At 36.1% G+C, this 19,048-nt stretch overlaps 1 protein-coding gene across 2 annotated transcripts in view; it reads left to right on the forward strand.

The window, feature by feature from the left end:
• LOC132032948 (putative GEM-like protein 8) overlaps positions 1-10,794 on the forward strand; it is a 36,138-nt gene extending 25,344 nt beyond the window's left edge. The window contains exons 1-3 of one of the 2 annotated variants that reach the window (XM_059422775.1): positions 9,764-9,968; positions 10,090-10,367; positions 10,456-10,794. In XM_059422775.1, coding sequence (XP_059278758.1) covers positions 9,839-9,968; positions 10,090-10,367; positions 10,456-10,647 — 600 coding nt within the window. In that variant the 5' untranslated portion in view covers positions 9,764-9,838 and the 3' untranslated portion in view covers positions 10,648-10,794. Of the gene's footprint in view, positions 1-9,763; positions 9,969-10,089; positions 10,368-10,455 lie in introns of those variants that run through there. The other variant, XM_059422768.1, reaches the window with a different exon arrangement.
• Positions 10,795-19,048: the final 8,254 nt, after the last annotated feature.

Raw genomic sequence — 19,048 nt, forward strand, 5'->3', positions numbered from 1 at the left:
ATATATATATATATATATATATATATATATATATATATATATATATATATATATATACGTGTATATATGATATATATATGATATATATGGTCAAGCACGGCATATATATATATTATAGTATAATATAGTATGGTATAGTATAGTGCAGTATAGTATAGTATGGTATCGTGTATATATATATATATGCAACGTTCCCTTTAGAGAAAGGTTAGATTTACATGACGAAGTCTTAAGAAGTATATGAAGTATAGACTACTCGCTTTATCTTATGCTATCTTCATTCGTGTATTATGTTACTATTCATGCCTTACATACTCAGTACATTATTCGTACTGACGTCCTTTCTTGTGGACGCTGTGTTTATGCCGCAGGTGAAAATAGACGAGACGAGTATCTTTCACCGTAGGCTGCCTTCAGGTACCAGTTACGATTGGTGGGCTCTACTTCTTTCTGGAGCATGGCCAAGTCTGAGTCTATATATGTATATGAATTGTGTTAAGGATACGCCGGGGGCCCTGTCCCGACTTGTGTACTTCAGTCATGTTCATAGAGGCTTTACTATGAGAGACATGAAGGATGCGAGTTATAAATTGGTTCGCTCGGTTCCCGTAGGGCGCCGGGTGCCAGTCATGCCTTACCAAGGTTGGGGTGTGACAAAACACCCCTATACTCGTTTCTGAATAACACTGAATAACGAGGGCCTATAAGAACTTAATCAGCACTTTACTAACTCATAAAAGGATGACCTTGAACTCGAACCTCTCGTATATATATATATATATATATATATATGTATGTATATATATATGTATGTATGTATGTATATATATATGTATGTATGTATGTATGTATATATATATATGTACGTACGTATGTATGTGTATATATATATATGTATGTATGTATATATATATATATATGTATGTATATATATATATATATGTATGTATGTATGTATATAGAACAGTGCAAGCCGACTAGGCCGCTACATATACTATACACAAAAGAATAGGAGTCGACAAGGCTACATCACATTTAACTGTACAAAACTATCTATAGACCCACAAAGAGTGCAAAGCTGTAAAAAGGACGGGACAGGGCCCCGCCATACCCATGCACATGCACCTCAAAAATAGCATGCCAAAATGAACTGCAGCTCCGCATCAAGTGGAGTGCACTGACCACTGCCGGATGGAAGTCCTACCGAGCTGACCTCGTCCGTCTACCTCGTACCGGCGGCATGAACGCGCCCCCCCTCCCCCCCAAACAATAGGGGAGTCGTACGAATAATGTACCACATGTAAGGCACAAGAATAACAAGTACATAGAAGTCATGAGAGACATCTGAAACATGAAATCTAATCTCAATATCTGAATGCATCTGTAGCTAACATCTGGGAATATCTACATAAATTTGTATAACTGAAACTGCCTCTAAGGTCGTATGATATGCATAGGTCATAATATAACTGATAGTGCTGTAGAACGTACAGCCCGATCCATATATCATATAATAGTGCCGAGAAACATACGGCCCGATCCATATATCATATAATGATGCCGAGGAACGTATGGCCCGATCCATATATCATATAATCCCGCATCCAGGCATCCCGCGTCCAGAACGATATCATAAGCCGCCCACTAGTTGTGCTACCCAGCCATGTAGGCACGGTGTAATCATACATCATCATCTATAAGCCGCCCACCGTAGTGCAGCCGTCTTCGGCCATATAGGCAAATGTAAGAAAATAGCTATACATATATATAAAATGCATGAAGGACCCCTGAAAAGTATACTCTAGACTACTCTGGGCAACATAAGATCTCTGGAAGCCATAGACATAAAACATAGGAAATCAAGGATACGATGAATCCTGTACCATCTAAGAGTAGAGTCTTTGGAACTCGCTTGCTTACTTTGTTCGTTCAGATAATTAGGATCATGCCAAAAGAAAAAAAGGGACAACCTTAACATACCTTGGAGCATATCTAATTGTCCAACATCTACTTGTTGCACTCGTAAGACTACAATCAATATAACATAAGCCATCATTAGACCATTTACATCACTTACTATCCAATTCAAGCACGAAAGGAACTTAATGAATTTCGGACAGCATCTCCTTTGTAAGCTTAATAATCCCTCAACTACCAATTCAACTCAAACATTAATAACAACATCAACAACATCAATATCCATACTCACATATCAAAACATAATCAACTCTACTTCAAATCCTCTCTCAACTTAACCCTTATTCAACTTACCACCTCCATAACTATTTTTCCTTTACTTAAAACCACTAAGATTCTTGATAATTAACTCAAACACAAAGATAGAAATCATATACATACCTTGAAAGGAATAGAATACCAAGAATCAAACTCCAACTCCAATTCCCAAGCTCATCAACTCAAAGAAACCCTAAGAACAACCTTTTTCTTCACTAGCTCGGGTTACGAGCTCGGATCTTACTAGAATTTCTCCAATATTATGGAATATGTTGAGAGGAAATACTTAAGCGTTTGCCCTGGTCTGAGAATATGAAAATTAGGGATAAAATCGTGGGACTTCATATATATAGATGGAACTAGAAAATTCCAGCGATGCGGTTCGGTGAGCGGGTCGACGACTCATCAACTTATCGACGGTCCGTCGACTTTCTCCTGCAGATTCAGAGGTTGCATCAATGTTGACGATGCGAATCGACGGCCTGTCGACAATGACTGGTGTCTGTGGGTTTTTCCTGAGTCATTCCAGTTCGCGTTGATTCGATTCGTTCAACTTCTAATCCCGCAAATTGTAAGGAACACATGCTTGTACTTCGATACACGGGATAAAACACTTATTATCTCAAAACTCGGGTACGGATCTCCATTCCAAGGGTATAAACCACCCATAAGCCAAGGACTTTCTTGCGACGAAAACGAGAGGTGTAACAGGTAGGGTACCCGATGTTCAGCAGTTAGTTGTTGCACTCCATTTCTCCGGAGTTGTTAGTCAGAGTCTTAAGTAGGAATGCATGTATGGATATATATTATGAGTATGGCTATAGGTACGTCAGGGCCCTGTCCCGTCTATTTGATGCATAGTAGTGCTCTTAGAGGCTTACAGACTATCAGTTAGTGTACATGTGTTGTGTTTGGCCTTGCCGGCCTTCTGACTAGTTGTCTTTCTTGGTTGCGGCCTTGTCGGCCCTAGTTATGCATATATGTGTTGTTAGGCCTTTTTTGCTTGCAGGTTGACGTAATATACTTCTTACAATTGTTATTCAGCGGCCTTGTCGGCCTATGATTCATGTTACGGAAGTTCGATATCACGCTTGGTTCGCTTGGCCCTTCTCCGGGTAAGCTGGTCGCCACACCCTTTGAAGTTGGGGTGTGACACAATTGAGAAGATTAAGTCCAATATTTTTCCCTTTCAAGATCATGATTTGTTCTAAGCAGCTTTGCTTTGAGGTCTCTAGATATTTCCTTCTCCAAATATAACTCCTTTTTTACCCGTTGCAGTTCAACCTCAACCTCACTTGGCTCAATACTCAACCCACACTCTCTTGGTTTGATGGTTAGCTTAATAACTTCTAATTGAAGAGACAGGACTAATGAACCAAGTTGAGCAACCTGTTCTTTCAATAGTGAATTTTCCATTTCAACTATGTGTTTGGAGGCTTCGAATTCAACAGTTGATCCTGTAAGCTTGTAAATTCACCCTGTAGTTCAAGTCTTTTGGTGCTCGTCTCTTGATATTCATCAATTAGGGTGTTCATCAAGGTTATCAGTTCTTCTTTTGAGATTTGATCTAACTTATCTTTGAGCCCGTAAGTGATTACCTTGATGTCCTCCTCAGTGTATGATTTCGACTGATCAGCAGCTACGAGAGCAGTGTGGTCAATCTCTCTATCAGTGTGGTCATCTGAACCCCAGGCAGATATACACTAGACACTAGTGTTCGCTAAGTTAATGAATGTACTATCGTTGTTATAGGTCGAAGCGTTAGTTGAGACAAATTCATTGTTGAGTCCGTATTGATGAAAAGAGGTATGTAATGGTTATCCCTTCTTCATTCATTGGCATGATCCCATGATTAGCAAGAGTTAGACGAATCGTATGAAGAAATACATTCGTAGATATCTTGGATTTAGTGATGTTACCGCTTCCCGAGTGTTTATATTGTATCTTTCGAGGGATTCTTATATGCTCCATACTTTCCTTGATGTTAGTAGAAATAGAGAGACATGTCGGTGCCTTCATGAATGCTAGTGTATACATGATATACAACATCATATACATATATTTTCTGTAGCCTGGCCATTTGATCAGTGAGATATTATTATTACTTCGCCTTATGGTCAGTGAGAGATGTTATTGCCTGGCCACTTGGTCAATGCGACGATACTATTGCCTGGCCTATGGTCAGTGAGATTTTATATTTGCCTGGCCTCACGGTCAGTGAGATTTTACAGTTGTCTGACCACTTGATCATTGAGAGATACACCGAGCCTTATATGTGGCCGGTTAGCTATGATATTATTATATTGCATTGTGTCAAGTCGGATCAGGTGAGTATATCTCAGGGCATTCTTTGGCCTCCAGATTATTATGCTTTTCAGTTCAGTTTTAGCTTTCAGTTATTCTATTGCCTTACATACTCGATACATTATTCGTACTGACGTCCCTTTTGCCGGAGGCGCTGCATTCATGCCTGCAGGTTCTGACAAACAACCGGATAGACCTCCCCAGTAGACAGGACCGAACATCAGCTGATTGGTAAGCTCCACTCTTTCGAAGTTGCCAGGTCTAGACTTGGGAGTCCTTCTGTGTATATAGACTTGTTGGGTAGGTCGGGGCCCTATCCCGACCATGATACAGTTCAATGATCTCTAGAAGCTTGTAGACGAGTCCTTTATTTTTGTATTCGATATTATGGCCTTGCCGGCCCCGTTGTACATATTCATTTTGGTATTGTTGGTTGTAGACGTTCATGGCGGCATCGTCAGCCTGCACAGTTACGTATATATGTTTTGGGTGTGTGTGCCCTTCAAATGTGATAGTTACTAATTACATATGAATCAGGATACGGCCTTGTCGACCTTGGTTGGTATTTTCTTTTTGTAGGTAGGCCTCGTTGGCCTAAGTTGAAGGTTACCCCTCCAGAGTTACAGTTACAGAGTGGTTCGCTCGGGCCAAGTATGGTACCGGGTGCCGACCATGCCTCTCCAGATTTGGGGCATGACAGATAAATCGAGAAGAGTTTTGTTCAATGAAATAGCCACTGATCAATATTGTAGGTATAAAATTGCTTTCAAATTGTTAGTAAAATAGTACAAAATTGATACTGGACAAAATATAAAAAACAGTAAGGAAATAATCACAAAATCGTGTCGTGGCATGCCACTCACTTGAAAGCGATTTCTGTCCGACAGGGATGCAAATCATTGTAGCCAATCGCTTCCCAATGTTAGACAGTCCCTTGCAAACACTTGCACTCGTGGCTGGAAGTTTCAAGTTCGCACAAAGTTATATTCCCCATGAAACAAAACTACGAAGAACTACTACAGAGAAGAAGAGGAAGTATTTTTCCAATTGTTGACAAGAAAAAATCTCAACCGAAATATATAGGTAGATGACAAGGTCTGGGTAGTAAAGACTAAGATCAGAAACGACTATATAGTTAATCGACCAATTAATCCTAAGTAATGAGGGAAATAATGATGGTCATTGAATCCTGAGTAATGAGCTTTGATTATGTATTAATTCCATGGAAATAAACCTAGATATTAATCTGGTTAGCATAATTTTGGACAGTATCAAAAGATAACCTTTGCAAAATCAGAACTAAATTAGGCCTCACGTATACCTTGCGCGCAGGGGAGGGGGGGAAATTGACCCGTTTTGCCTACTAGCCCAATTCTCATGTGCGCGAGCCTTCTCTCTTTTTCTACTAGACTTGCCAGCCCACTAAACGGTTTCTCATCATAAGGTGAAAAAGAGAGCTTTCCATTTCTGACGAGGGACACTTTGCATTTCATTAAGGACAAAAGGCAAGAGAGGGGAAAAGGGACCCATAAGGAACCTTTGACTTTGCACTACCAATAAAGGAATTACTACAAATGGAATATATAATTCCAACAAGCACAAGTTAGTATCTACAAATGCTTCAGTATATTTAGTATTTCCTCAATTTTCATACTATCATTCGGTGTTACAATTCGAGATTGTCAATCAGCATTGTCTCATACATTTTCCCAAGATCAGTAAATGACTATTGCATTCTTCTAGCTTGTAAAGTTCCATCGTCCGATCAATTGCCTTATGTGCTCAAGCAAAGACATTACTAGAAGTTCCCTAGCAGCCTTGTTTCCTGAGTTTGTTGAGTCCGCGATGTTTGCAAGTCATTTTCATTGTTTTTAATGAGGGTGAAATGCGCTCTAGACCACCTTCATTACCCAACCAGTTAAGTAATCTTTCTTTTATCAACTCTGTCCATCTCTTCCATGTGGTAATCAAACTCATCAACTGTGTATACGTTGGCCACAGCAAGAAATATAGCAAAAAACATGATCATGATATATGATGAAAGTATCACAAAGTGCAGGCATTGACACATCATGAATGAACAAATAGCTTTCTTTTAGGATTTGATTTGATGGCGGAGCGTGAGCAGGGGTTCAAAATATAAAAAAGTAAAAATACGATGGCCTACCAACATTTACTATATATATATATATATATTTGGATACCCCTCGGCCTTAGCTGCCACCGGCATCGATGGCCTACCAACTATATATATATATATTTGTAGCCTTAGCTGTTAAGTAACATATCTTTGATTTGGTTTTATAATTCGCTAAACTTACTCAGAAGTCAGAATCTACTATTTGCCTCACTACCAAAGCCTCACACTGACTTCAAACTTTGAAAACATAAGGATCTTTTGAGATATGCCAACTTTAGTATGCACTAACAAATTTATCTTGAGTTGGTTACATATAGGAGAAGCACGACAGGAATAGAAGTTTCAATAACAATCAACATCCAACAGGATAGCCTTGTGATATCAGCAGCTGACTTCCCATTAATTAATTACTGATTTTAAACTCTATCCTATTTTGACCAATTAAAGTCCTCTCTCATGAGAAGTAGTTGACTCGCCACATCACATAACCTCCCTATGGAAAGATGGATTCTGTGGTAAAATGCCTGGTAAATTAGGTTAATCTTTATTCTTGGTATAAGGTGAAACCTTTGGACTTTTAGAGTACATTCCTGGATTTGGGACTGCTCAATGAGATTGCTATATGTAATGACCTGTAATTTGCACTTATTATGAACCTAATGCATGTTATATTAATAGAGAGCTTCAAGCCAAAACATTTTAGTGCTTATCTCATTTCATCTTTGAGATGTCATTAATATTGGGTCTTACAGTTCTTGATGGCAGAACAATATATAAGTTCAAGCACTGGTTTGGGTCTTTAACCACGAAATCCCTTCTTAATTTACTATATCATTGCAATGAGAATTTTTGAGTGCTTAGAAAAATTCTTTGATTATTATCCAATGCAGAAGTATGAATGTGGTGCTTACATTAGCGGGATTTTTATAAAAATTCTAAAAGGTAAATATTCTTTGATTATATATCCAATGCAGAATTTAATGAATGTGGTGTAATTTTTTACATTAGGACTACCTAATGCAGAAGTATGAATGTACAAAATAGTAGAATTTTCAATTGTTGTTTCTGATAAAATATCTTATGGATCTTTCGGGTATACTCTATTAATATAAGCATCCATATGAGAAGAAAATAAATACGTTGCGAAGAAATGTTCCAGTGGTGATACAATTGAATTTTACATACAGTTTATGTACATTATAAATGACTGTATCAGTAGGAACTCATTAGTTTTTCAGCCATCAACCTTCATAAGTGCCACTTGATAATGTACATGATAAGTCAAAAAGGGCCAAGCTTATTGCACTTTGTATTTTGTAGTATGGTAAGACGGATTCCCTGATAAGCTATTAGCTATGAGGGATAACCAATGACCAGAATCATATTATTAGGTAAGTGGAAAGCCCTAAAGTGAAAAGTTAAAATACCAAATATCCCTTCAAAAGTTGAATGACTTTTTTACCCTTCAAGCAAATACTTACCTACATATCTCTCTCTTCAATTACTATCATTACAATACCATTTTTAAGTACTATAAATTTCCAGAGATAATATGAATTTGGAAGCAAATGAAAAGACGAGGATAAACTTTCTAACTCCCTTATTTTAAACCAATCCGGTAACTATAGAAGCCCAAAAGTCTTATCATGTTTCGATTTCCAGTGCAAATTCCAAAGGTCCCGGTCAGGAAAAACCAAAAAATTACTATTCTCACTGAAATATAGTCAACAGATCAATGGATATATTCTTTTGCTTTTCTCTTATTTTGCTAAGGTTGTTTTCAGTCCCATTTTTATTTGCAGGTTTCAATTCTGTTCATTAATAATCTTCGAAAAGAATCTACTACGATCTCTTACATTTCCCAATGATCCATGTATCTCCGATTCCTCAACTGTTTATTTCTCTTTCACTTTTTCATCTAATGACAATTCTATGTATTTGAATTTGGCTTAGAAAGCATAATGCTCTTGTCTCATGTTCTTTCAAGCATTTTTTGAATTTGCTTTATAAATTTTGTTGTTTGATTGATGTTTAAGAGTTTGATCTCTCACATGAACATAAACTGCTAAAATTTTGTTTCAACAACTTATGAGTAATTTTTATATTTTAGGGGAAACAACTGATGTGATGCTTCTGCAGATACAAGAATTGAACTTTAGTTGGCATTGTGCCAATACAAATGAGGTACGCGACACGTCTTTCTAACATGATTTATTTTCTTTGGCACAATTTTTTACAGTTCTTTTTCCTGAGGTTATCTTTTATATCAAGAGATAAATAACAATATATCACTATAAAAGTAGACATTCATTAGAACACTAATTAAATTGAATGGTCAATGACAAATATATACTTTACGCCTCTAAAATTGAAGAATATTTCTCAAATTGAAAGAATTGATTTATCGATAAAATTAAAATGCTTGAAAGTAACATAAGTGATATAAAGTCTAATGCTTAAATATGAACATTACATTTGTCTTTGGTGAAATGAAAGGGGAATAACAATCTTAAAGAGAAAAACATATAATTGAAGTTGGATACGCACGCTATGTAAAAGAGATTTTTAGTTAGCATTTAAAATTTTCCACTTCATTACATATTCCTATTTTATAACTCAAAACTTTTAAAGTTTATATAATTTTATAATGTATAATAATGAAAGAGGACAAACATGCAACACACAATTTCCAAAAACTAGTAAAAAATTAAAAACAGAAAAGTTACATCTTAAATTCTGAATGCTAGTGGTTACATCATAAAAAAAATTTGCCAGCTCGAAAAGTGTTAGTGTGACGATAAACATATCAGATCCTTTACATGCTTAGATCGTTTGAATCCTTGTGTGTCAAATACCTTTTACTTATTTGCTGAAATAAAGATAAAGAGTATTTAACTTTGACAGAAATGCCGCCTTTGCTCATTGTGAATCAGCAGCACATGTGCCTAAACCTTTTCACAGTTGTTCTTTAGTGACCAAAGGATGACTCAGGATAACTATCAGTGACCAAAGGATGACTCGGGATAACTATCAGGCCACTGACCATTTTTCTCTGATATATATAGTACTAAGTATATATAAATATCCCTCTGCACAACCTATTAATCCATCACAAACAACAGCTCCGAGTCTAAAGCTAACAAAAACGAAGAATTTACTATGATGTCAGTCCGAAGAGTTCCAATGAGTTCACAGAGAAGACTTTTAACTGCTTCTGTAAACACCCTTGAAAATTCAAAAAGCACAAGACAGACACTCGAAAATTTTACGAATGGCTTTCAAAAGGATGGTAAGTACTTGAATCGACCAAAAAGTTACTGAGAATTATTTTTCATCACTTGTTACCTTTATAATTTGTATTGGAGAACATTATCTTTCCTTGGCTAAATGCCTTGATATTTTTTCTGCAGAGAGATTGTGGCCTCGACTGATCGAAAGTGTGAAGGGAAAGTTAAGACTGCAGGGGGCAAAGATTCTTAAACTGAAAAGAATGAAGAATGTTTTTGAGAAAAATTTTAGTGTCAAACCCGAAGAAAAACTTGTAAAGGCAGCTCAGTGTAATTTACAAACAACAGCAGGGCCTATAGCAGGCCTTCTCTTCATTTCTACAGATAAAGCTGCTTTTTGCAGTCACAAACTGATTAAGATTTCTTCTCCCAGTGGCGAGATTATTAAATTCCACTACAAGGTAGGATTTGCAACATACTCAGCTTTTAGCCTTTTATTGCTCCTGCATGCTTTTCTTCTCACTTCTTATTTTTCAACTGGTACGACAGATCTCAATTCCACTGAGAAAAATAAAGAAAGTCATCGAGAGCAAGAGATTGAAGAAACCATCACACAAGTACATTCAAGTAGTAACCGAGGATAATTTTGATTTCTGGTTCTTGGGATTCTTGAATCACATTAGCATCTTGAAATGTCTTCAGGAGGCTATTTATGAGACTCAATGCCACTATACTCTATGACAAAGCTGGGAATTTGCTACGCACGTTGGTTTTATGTATACAAACCAGATGGACGAGCTTGTACATTAATTTTTAGTTGTTAGACTAGAGCATATATCAGCATGTAATTTCTAAACTAGCTTAATTAAGCAAGAACCATTTTATTCAGATTTTGTTCATAGATAGAGATGCTCCGGGCCTTTCGGCCAAAATTATGTCCATAATGATAAGAATCTGAAGTGTCTTGAATTAAAAAATTAACTTTTGAGTAAGACCTATATAAAGGGTAGTCTAAAGGCTTAAAGAGATAAACTATCTGCATTAGCAAAATCTATGTTAAAGAAAGATTTCTCTGTGACTAGTAATCAAATACTCCAAATGTTGAATAAGGGATATTATTGTCATTTACGGAATAAGTGACTATATTCTGCTGAACGTGAGTCAACTTACACCAGACTTGTTAATTAATCAATAAAGATATTGAAAAAGAAGATGAAATGGCATTGACAACTCTGACAAAAAGTTGTTGCTGCTGTAATCAAAATGCTAGTAAAGGAAATGGATGCCCTACGATACCACGTTCACACTTTTTTTTTCACTACTATGTTTGAAATTTACTGATCCGACTAACAACTAATTCGAATTAGCATTGTGAAAGTTCACTAAGGGGTAAAACGCTCCCTACAAGAAGTTGTCCATTTCAGAGCTCATGTCCAGGACCTCTGATTAAAGATTAAGGAATCTCAACCGTCTCTCCAAACCCCTGTCCCTTTCAACTTTTCACACTCTGTAAGGTATCCCTTACTTTGTCACTAAGTAATATATACTTGGTCTTTTAGAGCTGCCCTTTTACGTATCAAGAATAATATGAAACCAACAATAGCAGATGGAGAAATATGAGATTACCTCAATTTCGAAAGGTTAATATGGGCACAAGTTACTAGAATTAACTTTGAGAATTCAAATTATTATTACTCCCTCAGGGTTACCTATTTGGGAAATCAAACAACTCTTTCTTTGATTACGGTTTTGTCCAACTCTTTTTATATATTGTGAATTACTCCCTCCGTCCCAATTTATGTGGCACCCTTTGACTAGGCAGGAGTTTTAGGCTTTGAAACTTATGGACCGAAAGTTCTTTAAATATTTGTGTGGTTGTAAATCATCTCATAAAGCTTAAATTGATTATAGAAATGTGACATGTTTTTACATATATAAATTAAGTTATAAATGGACAGAGGGAGTATTAATTATGCAGACTTGTAATACTTTATATGTAGTTTTTAACTATGTAACCATTCAAATACCAGATATGCCAACTCTTTTGTTAAAAGTAAAAATGTGACCCTTACATAATAAAGGAACCTTGCCAAATGTGAGAGTTCCATAAATGTATCTACAACCATTTGAAAATTTATCTATATTCTGTTAAACTTTATATATATATATATATATATATATATATATATATATATGATATCAGGGACAAATGTCGATCATAATATATTCACTTGACACTTATATATTCTCTCTCTCTCTCTCTCTCTCTCTCTCTCTCTCTCTCTCTCTCTCTCTCTCTCTCTCTCTATATATATATATATATATATATATATATATATATATATATATATAACAATTGAGGGCACCTGAAGTTAGAAGTTGAAAAGTATCTATATATAAATGAATCAAAATATATGTACGATGGAGTACTTAGGTATAAAAATACACGATTTTTACCAATATATCTAAAAATTATTATACCAAAAGGGGGTTATATACGATCCTTATATATATATATATATATATCGACGATTAAGCAAAACAAAAAAAAAAAAAATATTTTACTTGTATAAGAATATACAATTATAATATAATATATATATACAATTTATATTTATAACGTGGAACTCCACGTTATACAAGTAAATTTGTTAACTTGGGACCGATCCGTTCGCCCTAAAATATTTCTTCCGCCGCTTCATATATATATCTCTTTCGTTCTCTTCCATCCTATGCATATATTTTGTATAACCTCCATCTATATTCTCCTTTTTCTTCTCCTCTATTTTTTTAAACCCCGCAATAATAGCCTAATTTTTTCAAGTATATAACTTTCATCTTTATCTATTATTGTTATTTAATTTTAGGTATTTTTTCTAACTCATATAATATTATATATTTATAGTAGATGTAGATCTCGTTTGTCTTATATATCTTAATTGTTATTTTTTATTTGTGTTATTTTAATACGTTTGTGTTATTTGTGTTATTTTAATTTGAACTTAAAATATGATTGTTAGAAGCATTATTATAAAAGGTCCGATTTGTTTAGTAGCACTTTTGAAGAAATTTATTGTTATGTTTCGTTATTTTTGTGAATTGTTATATAAAATATCTTCGAATAAAATTTGTTGTTATGTTGTTATTTTTGTGGATTCTTTTATAAAAGATCTATGGATTGTTATGTTGCTGTTATTTTTGTTAGTTTTGTGGATGTTTGTAAAACGTGGACTGATCCACGTTTTACAAGTATAGATCACTATCTTAAAACATTGTGGTCCGTGGATATTGCCAATAATGGTCGATGATGACATTTTGGCAAGGGAGAAAAGAATTGTGAAATGTGTCATAAAGGATCGAATTTTTTTCCTCCCATTTTGTGAATGTTGCTTTGTTTGATGTATTTATGCATTACCATAGTAATTTATAACTGCAGAACCTGTAATTTCTTCCCTATGCTCGGAAGTTTGGTATAATTGTGAAACGTGGACGGTTCACGTTATTCAATATATTTTGTTATGGATTGTTATACAATATATTTTGTTATGGATTGTTATACAATATATTTCATTGTACCTTTAATGTGATATTTATATAGCCGGAAAAAGTGAAACTTAATTGATGCCTCGAGGCCAAAAAAAAACTTAAAATGTCATGATAATGCTTTATTATATGGGACCTAAGTCTAAGTGGGTAGACAATTATTTTGTCTATACCTTATAGGTATTAATGTGGTCCACTATCGGTGGTTTCTAAATAAGGCGTATGGAAGTTGGCTTTATCTAGTTGCATATTTGTTACGCTAAAATTGGAATAATATATTTTTTTTTAATAGTGAGTTACTCCAAATAGCTTGATCCGGACTTCATTTTTTTTTTTTTTATATAAGGTATGGAGTTTCCACGGGTATGCGTACATTTAAAAGTGTACGATGTGTTAACACTCCAGGAGAAGCATCGATCGAGGTCATTGGGATGGTTCCTTAAATTTGATTATCTGTTTCCTCGCGCGCGGATCCGAATTTTGGAAGCATGTGAGGCGTCATCCTTTTTATCCTCACATCCTTGACTACTTTGGCTTTGTGTGGATTTAGGGGAGTAATAGAGGTAGGATGTGTATCATATGATTGGGCGAATCATCAACTTATAGAGAGATGGCGTCCGATAAACAATTTCATCTAAGATGGTGAGGCGACCATCACATTACAAGATATCGAGGTCATGTTTGGCTTGGTTGTTGATGGTTATCCCTTGAATAATCTTAATGCTAGATATATAGATATTGGTGGGTGGCAACAATTGATCCATGAGCTTGCGGTTGGGCACCTATACTGGATTGTTTTAATGGTGTTAGTAGGTTAGAAGTACATAAATTAATTGAATATATTAGAGCTTAGATGACATTACGTTCCACCCCGAGAAATTGATGCTCGGGTTAGGTTATACTTGCTATGGCTTTGTGTATAACGATATTTCCGGATAAGTCAGGTGACTTACTTAATTTAGATTATTTGCTTGACATGCGTGACCTTAGAGCAATGAGTGGACAAGCTTGGGGAGCGCAACCGTCATATTTATATACTTGTTTATCGCGCTTCGTTGAGGAAAGCCAAGGATGTGTGTGGATTCATTTCCAATTACGTGACCTTTAAAATTATATAATTTTATTTGGTTGTCCTAGTTGATAGTTATAAGGTTTTTATGTATTTATTTTAATTTTTTAATATAGGTTTGGGCTTGGGAGCGCATTATACCGATGCAGCCACCACCTTTGGGCCCTTAGCCACACACGGCTCTTGCGAAGGTGGACTCATCGTAAATCCCACGAAAATGAGGCACGTGATGTTTTACCCATATGTAGGGATGTATTGGACAACCTAATAGATGGCCGGGTATTTTATCATAATTATGGTTGTTAATGGCGTTTTGATATAATAGCTACGCTTATGTGTAATTTATTTATTTTATTATCATGTAATTTTATGTTCTTTCTATCGTAGTTTGTGTGGCGGCCTTATTCGAGAGGCCATCATCAATAGACCCCCGAGTGGTGTATGGCCGAGATATTTGGATGGTGAAGGTTCCCCTTATTTGTGGTATCTATCGAGAGTGGCACATGGTAGACGTTCTCCGCCTTGGTGAAGCAACATATTCCGGTCCATGTCTTGTCGAGATTGATCCTTTTCATTACAAACGTGACAAGCGGTATATAAATACGGATGGCAATATAAAATCTATATTTTTGTGGGGAAATCGTCGAGAAAGTTTAATAGTATGAAACTCAAGACCCGCAGTCACTATCGGCGTATTTTTGTTGGTATCGACGTCACTCGCGCACTTTCATAGGAAATCCCGCGCATAATGTGGATAGAGGATACCAACACATAGCGATGGAGTATGAGGCATGTACGTATTACATTCCATTAGATGTTTGATCTCTTTATGTGTGTCTTAGACCACTATCAAGTTATGTTGCAATTTTTTTTTTTTTAGGCTTTAGGACATCAAGAATCGTACGGGTTGGCTCAGACTATCCAAGATCCAACCAAGTCGATTAAGTGAAGGAAATAGTAGAGATGTTTAGCCAATTAATACGAGAGGCCATGGGCTGTGCCTCTCTCTGGGGACGATGTTGAGTTTCGCTCCACATTATACACCCCCAAACATCCAGTATGATGAGCCGCTCGTACAAGTGCAACGTCCTAATACCTGAAGACCTGCGGCGCGTGGTGAGGGATCCTTAACGGCACGGGGTCGAGTTCCGTGGATCACCGATTGGTTGATGAGGAAGAGGTTCGTTTTGATCAAGATATGCATAAGCTACGATGCCAAGATGATGATGCATATCACGATAATAGATTTTATGTCCGGCTAAATTTCCGCTCCCGAGGTTCAATCACTTTGTAATCGAAGTGAGGGCCTTTTCGAGGCATTCGCATCGTCGGGCCTATTAGCCTCGCGGTTATGGCCCATATGTTTGGTGGTCGGACAAGCATCTCTTATGGGATGACCGAGGGGTCTTTACCCGTTCATCATCATCATCGGGGAGGAGCCGAGTTTTACCGACGTGAGTATTCTAACCACTCAAATAGCTTGTATCTTGTTTAAAGTAATGGCTACCTTATGTGTCTATATTATTTATTTTGCATAGTCTCCCATGGCATTTGATGTTGGATCCTCAGGTGTTTCTTCCGGATGTACACACTTTTGAGCCAAGGTTAGCTTTTAATTCAAAGTTTTTGGAGACTTGTGGTTGTTATGTGGTGTTTTGTCTTGGTTGCTTTGGTTGTTTGTGTTGGTATATGGTATTAAAGTCCTTGTTAGAATGCCGCCGATTTTACGTAGACAATCAAATAATTGGTACGAAAATTTATCAAACAAAAATTATTTTTTTATGGTATTTACACGGGATGCAGGTGTGATACAAGAGGAGGTTCACCAACGTAGATCAAAACGAGAGCGTCGGCAAACTCGGTGTGGCACGGGGGGGAAAAAGGGACACTGTAAAAATTAAATTTTTATTGTATAGTGGGTAACTTCATGTTGAAGTATTAGTATGTAAACTTTATTGAATTCGGAAAAGGATGGACAAGTTACTGTTTTTAATTGCCAATGTCTGTCTGTTTTTATTCAATTCTGGTTCACCTCGTTTCTGCATATTTAATGTGTGTAAAACTCTCAACAAAATTGAATTGGAAAACGTTGGCTGGCCAACGTTTTGCAATTCATATTCTTGCAAAACGTTGGCTAATGTGTGTAAAACTCTCAACAAAATTGAATTGGAAAACGTTGTAATATTTACGTTTTGCAAGAAATGAATTGCAAAACGTTGGCAGCCAATTTTGCAAAGAATATGAATTGCAAAATCGGCGAGCCAACGTTTTGCAACAATTCATAAAAACGAATTAATAACGTTTTTCCTCCGATAATTGATTCGCGAAATTTTTTTTAAAGAGAATCGTTAAAGTGACAAATTATTGTAAAAGTAAAAACGATCAATAATTTGAGAAAAAATTTGTGTAAAAAGAATGCATGAAGTCGTCGAATACGCCATCCAATCGTCAAATCAAGCGTGTTTTGCGTAAAATGAAATAGTAAAATCCGTGAATCATTAGTTTTATATAAAATCGCAGATTTGTATGTCTCTTGAATTCTACACTTCTCTATTGTAGACTTCATTTTTACGAACTCTCAACTTCTCGCACTCTCCATTAATTTTTACTTTTGCATTCGTTGAAAATAATATGGAGGAAAATTATGTAAGAGTTAATTTATATTGGGGTGGGGAAGTTGTGTACGAAAGAAGGTTCGATTAGATATAACCGTCATCCGGAAGCCGTACATAAAGGTTTCCAATTTCCCTCAAATACGATCGTCTACAACATGTTTTCGAAGCAAAATGGCCATATCTGATCCTAACCTTTCGGTGGTTATCCCGGACGATATCCAACATCAATTACGGCTAGGGGATTTCCCATTTACGGGGAAACTCTTATTTCGGATGACGACTCCTTATCGTTATTTCTTCGAAGTCCCGATATATTTAGCAATCATATCGGTATAGCCACACTTGACATGTATGCAGCGTTGAACATGTCTCTAATGTTGAAGCACCCACCGACGATGAGTTTGATATTCGGGTACTACGTATCTTCGCTATGAATATTGGGCTTCAAAGAGGTACACTTCAACAAGAAATAATCACAGAGTTGGTAGAACATAACTTTGGTTGGACTATGCGGAGCCGTAATATTCCCGGACGAGTAGTGCTCCAGATACAACCGAATTAGGTGGCGGGAGTATAGTTCGATATCACCCTACTCAAGTAGAGTCAATTAAAGGTAAATATAACGATGTTTTATGAAAACTTTCTCATTTACGTTCTATTCACCTGTCTTTGTGCGTTTAACCATCACAAGAATATAACATGTTATTTAGTTCTCATGTACCATTTTTATAATATAACTTTCAGGGATAACTATGTAAATTATATCGCAAATTCTAACTAACCTCTTTCATTGTTCATCCATGGAAAATAAAAAGAATACAACATGTTATTTAGTTCTCATGTACTATTTTTATAATATAACTTTATTTTTAATTTTTCATTTTGTAATCGGATGTTATTTTGATTATTTTTTATTTTTTAATTTGTCCATGGGGTTAATTTAGGTGTGACGATTTTGAAGAAAACCCCGTATTGACTCGCCTCACACAAATTGTGAGCAATAACGACGTAGCTAATGATCACTCCGATAAGTCGGATAGTGATATCCCATTAGATCACACGAAATGTGACGATGATCACTCATCGATGGTGATGGTCATTCTTATGAAGACATTACTACTCGGTGATGGTAACGTTAGCTACCATTCTAATGCGATTCCATATTTGGACAACACGAGAAGAAGGCTTGATGATTTTGCCTTTCGAGAGATGACGGTCCAATTCGATCCGCACTTTGGGATTATAAAAAACAGAATTTATGATCCAAGTTAGTATTGACAATGAATATTATTTTTATTTGTTGGACCATTTTTAAGGGGTTGATAATTTTCCTTGTACTATGCAATTAGGTATGTTATTTCCGGTGAAATGTATGAGACAATATTGTCTCAAAGAAAAGAAAAGTTCATTTGTGATATCCAAAGGTAAATTTTGGAGGGTTATTTGCAAGCGTCATATGTTGGGATGTGAGTGGATGATCCGTTTTTAGAGAAATTTCAAGTGGTATGTGGAAGGCGGGGAAAAGCGGATCTCCACGATCATTGTCTCACTGATGATTACTAAAAGGATCTCTCTCTCTCTCTCTCTCTCTCTCTCTCTCTCTCTCCATATATATATATATACATATATATATATATATATATATATATATATATTTGTTTACTCCTAGTTATAGAAAAGCACAAAAGGGGCGTAAGAAAGCTATTGAAATGGTATTTGGTGATTTTGAAACCTCTTTTCAAGACATTGCCCCGATACATGGGTCGCCTTAAAATATTTCAATCCGGGGACCATTGTTGATGGGAGCACCAATCAACTACAATGCAAGGTGAACACATCTTCAAGTTTCTGGAACGGGCTTATAAACCAAACATCGATGGATTCAAAAGTTGCGAGTGCACATTCTGAACAAGGG

This window comes from Lycium ferocissimum, chromosome 2, assembly GCF_029784015.1.
Source record: "Lycium ferocissimum isolate CSIRO_LF1 chromosome 2, AGI_CSIRO_Lferr_CH_V1, whole genome shotgun sequence".
Lineage (NCBI taxonomy): Eukaryota > Viridiplantae > Streptophyta > Magnoliopsida > Solanales > Solanaceae > Lycium > Lycium ferocissimum.